This window comes from Aplysia californica, unplaced genomic scaffold (assembly GCF_000002075.1).
Source record: "Aplysia californica isolate F4 #8 unplaced genomic scaffold, AplCal3.0 scaffold00770, whole genome shotgun sequence".
In the NCBI taxonomy this organism is placed as follows: Eukaryota; Metazoa; Mollusca; class Gastropoda; order Aplysiida; family Aplysiidae; genus Aplysia; species Aplysia californica.
Window position 1 is genome coordinate 335,139 of NW_004798040.1, and position 2,480 is coordinate 337,618.

The 2,480-nt window shown below is 47.7% G+C and overlaps 1 protein-coding gene across 1 annotated transcript in view; it reads right to left on the bottom strand.

Annotated features, from left to right (window-relative positions):
* LOC101856055 (SLIT-ROBO Rho GTPase-activating protein 1) overlaps positions 1 to 2,168 on the bottom strand; it is a gene marked incomplete in the record, with an annotated part of 35,771 nt that extends 33,603 nt beyond the window's left edge. The window contains 1 exon segment of the mRNA XM_035972633.1: positions 1,529 to 2,168. Within this exon segment, the coding sequence (XP_035828526.1) occupies positions 1,529 to 1,787 (259 nt within the window).
* Between the last annotated feature and the right edge of the window lie 312 nt (positions 2,169 to 2,480).

A 2,480-nucleotide genomic window follows, 5' to 3' on the forward strand; every position in this document is an offset into this window, starting at 1 on the left:
AGAGAGAGAGAGAGAGGGACAGGCACAGAGACACAGAGTGTGTGTCCTTTAACTTTAAAGACTTAGGTTTTCACATCCTCCCTCCTACTGTGGCCTTAGGAACTACGGACACCGTTACGTCTGTCTGTCTGTCGGTCTGTCTGTCTGTCTGTCTGTCTGTCTGTCTGTCTATCTATCTGTCCTGTCAACTACCTTCTATCTACATCTCCCTACCATGGATATATAAAAAAGTATCCTACGGTAAACTGTAGGTAGGTAGAACTTGATTCCCACACTCTTCTGTAACCTTTGGGATGCCAGACACCAATGTGTCTGTCTGTCTGTCTATAAATCTGTCTTTTTGTGCGTCTGTCTGTCTGTTTGTCAGTCTGGCTCACGTCATGTACCCTCTACCTCCATCTTTCCTCCATGGATTCAAAAAGTGACCGCGGCAAACTGTACACAGAGCTGGATTACCACACTGACCTATACCACAATGACATTTGGAGAGCCAGCGGCCGTTGTATTTACTCTGTGCACGTACCATTTAGTCAGACTGTTTGTCTATCTGTCTGTCAGTTTGTCCGTCAGTCCGTCTGTCTTCCTACCCGTCTGTCTAGCCTACGTTACGCACTTTCTATCAACCTCCATCCCTCTGCCGTGGATTCAAAAGTGACCGCGGGCAAACTGTACACAGAACTGGATTACCACACTGACCTATACCACAATGACATTTGGAGAGCCAGTGGCCGTTGTAGCTGCTCTGTGCACCTATCTTTTACTCCGACTGTCTGTCTATCTATCAGTCTATCAGAGTGTCTGGCTGTTTGTCTATCTTTTTGCCAGTCTGTTTGTGTGTCTGTCTTCCTGTCTGTCGGTCGTTCAGTGTGTACCTTGTATGGACAACTTGGTGCCTACACCATCCCTATAGCCCTTGGAGCGTCTGCCTGTGTGTGTGTGTGTGTGTGTGTGTGTCTGCGTGTGTGTCTATGTGTCTATCTGTCAGTGTGTACCTTGTATAGACAACTTGGTGCCCACACCGTCCCTATAGCCCTTGGAGTGTCTGTGTGTGTGTCTGTTTGTGTGTCTGTCTGTCAGTGTGTACCTTGTATAGGCAACTTGGTGCCCACACCGTCCCTATAGCCCTTGGAGTGTCTGTGTGTGTGTCTGTCTGTGTGTCTGTCTGTGTGTCTGTCAGGGTGTCTGTGTGTCTGTCTGTCAGTGTGTATCTTGTATAGACAACTTGGTCCCCACGCCGTCCCTAGAGCCATTGGAGTGTCTGTCTGTGTGTCTGTCTGTGTGTCTATGTGTCTGTCTGTCAGTGTGTACCTTGTATAGACAACTTGGTGCCCACGCCGTCCCTATAACCCTTGGAGTGTCTGTGTGCGTGTCTGTCTGTGTGTCTGTCTGTGTGTCTGTCTGTGTGTCTATGTGTCTGTCTGTCAGTGTGTACCTTGTATAGACAACTTGGTGCCCACACCGTCCCTATAACCCTTGGAGTGTCTGTCTGTGTGTCTGTGTGTCTATGTGTGTGTCTGTCAGTGTGTACCTTGTATAGACAACTTGGTGCCCACACCGTCCCTATAACCCTTGGAGTGCCGCCGACCATTGGGCGAGAACATTCCATGACCCCGGATGACCTTGGTGGCGGTGGCTATAGGTCCGGACACCACAGAGACGGACGAGCCATGGTGCTCAGGCCTCACGTCCGGACCAGTAGCCGCCGGGGCAGATGATGACGACACCGTAGACTTGAGCGACGTGACGTCATCGCCGTTCGTGCTCACCGACACCGATCTATTCAACATGGCGGCCGGAAGGAAGGAAGACACAGCATGGAGGAATATAAGACGAAAGTCTTCGTGTTAAAAAAGAACAAGTTCCAGTGTTCTCATGAGATCAGGTGACGGCGCGAAAACTGCCGCGGGCTGTCCACCTCACACATCCTGGCTTCTCCCATCTCCACTGTCAGCAGAAGTGAACAACAAAATAATCTTGTCCCTTTGTCGGTTGTGACTGAGCGCGTGTAATCCGTCCTCAATAACGAATAGATCCGGTCCGTTTGTTTGTGTTTTTTGAGTGCGTGAAATCCACAGTGTAATCCGCAGCTTGCACTGTCTGCTTCCCGGAAAGCTGAGAATGTTACCTGAGTGTTCTACGGTCAGCTGGGTTAAAAACATAATAATAATTATAGATTTAAAATTTAAAACGCACGCAGAGCTCGCTGTTGAGCGGGTATATGCGCAGTACAAATGCTATTTATTATTATTATTATTATTATTATTATTATTATTATTATTATTATTATTCCGTAGGATTCTCACAGATACAGTGATGGTATCAGCACAAACTATATTCTTCAGGAATATTCCAGAACTCCGCGCACACACAAGCACAAACATACACACACATACAGACACACATACACACACACATAGACACAGACACACATAATCTTCACACACACACACACACACACTCACAATCTTCATACACACACT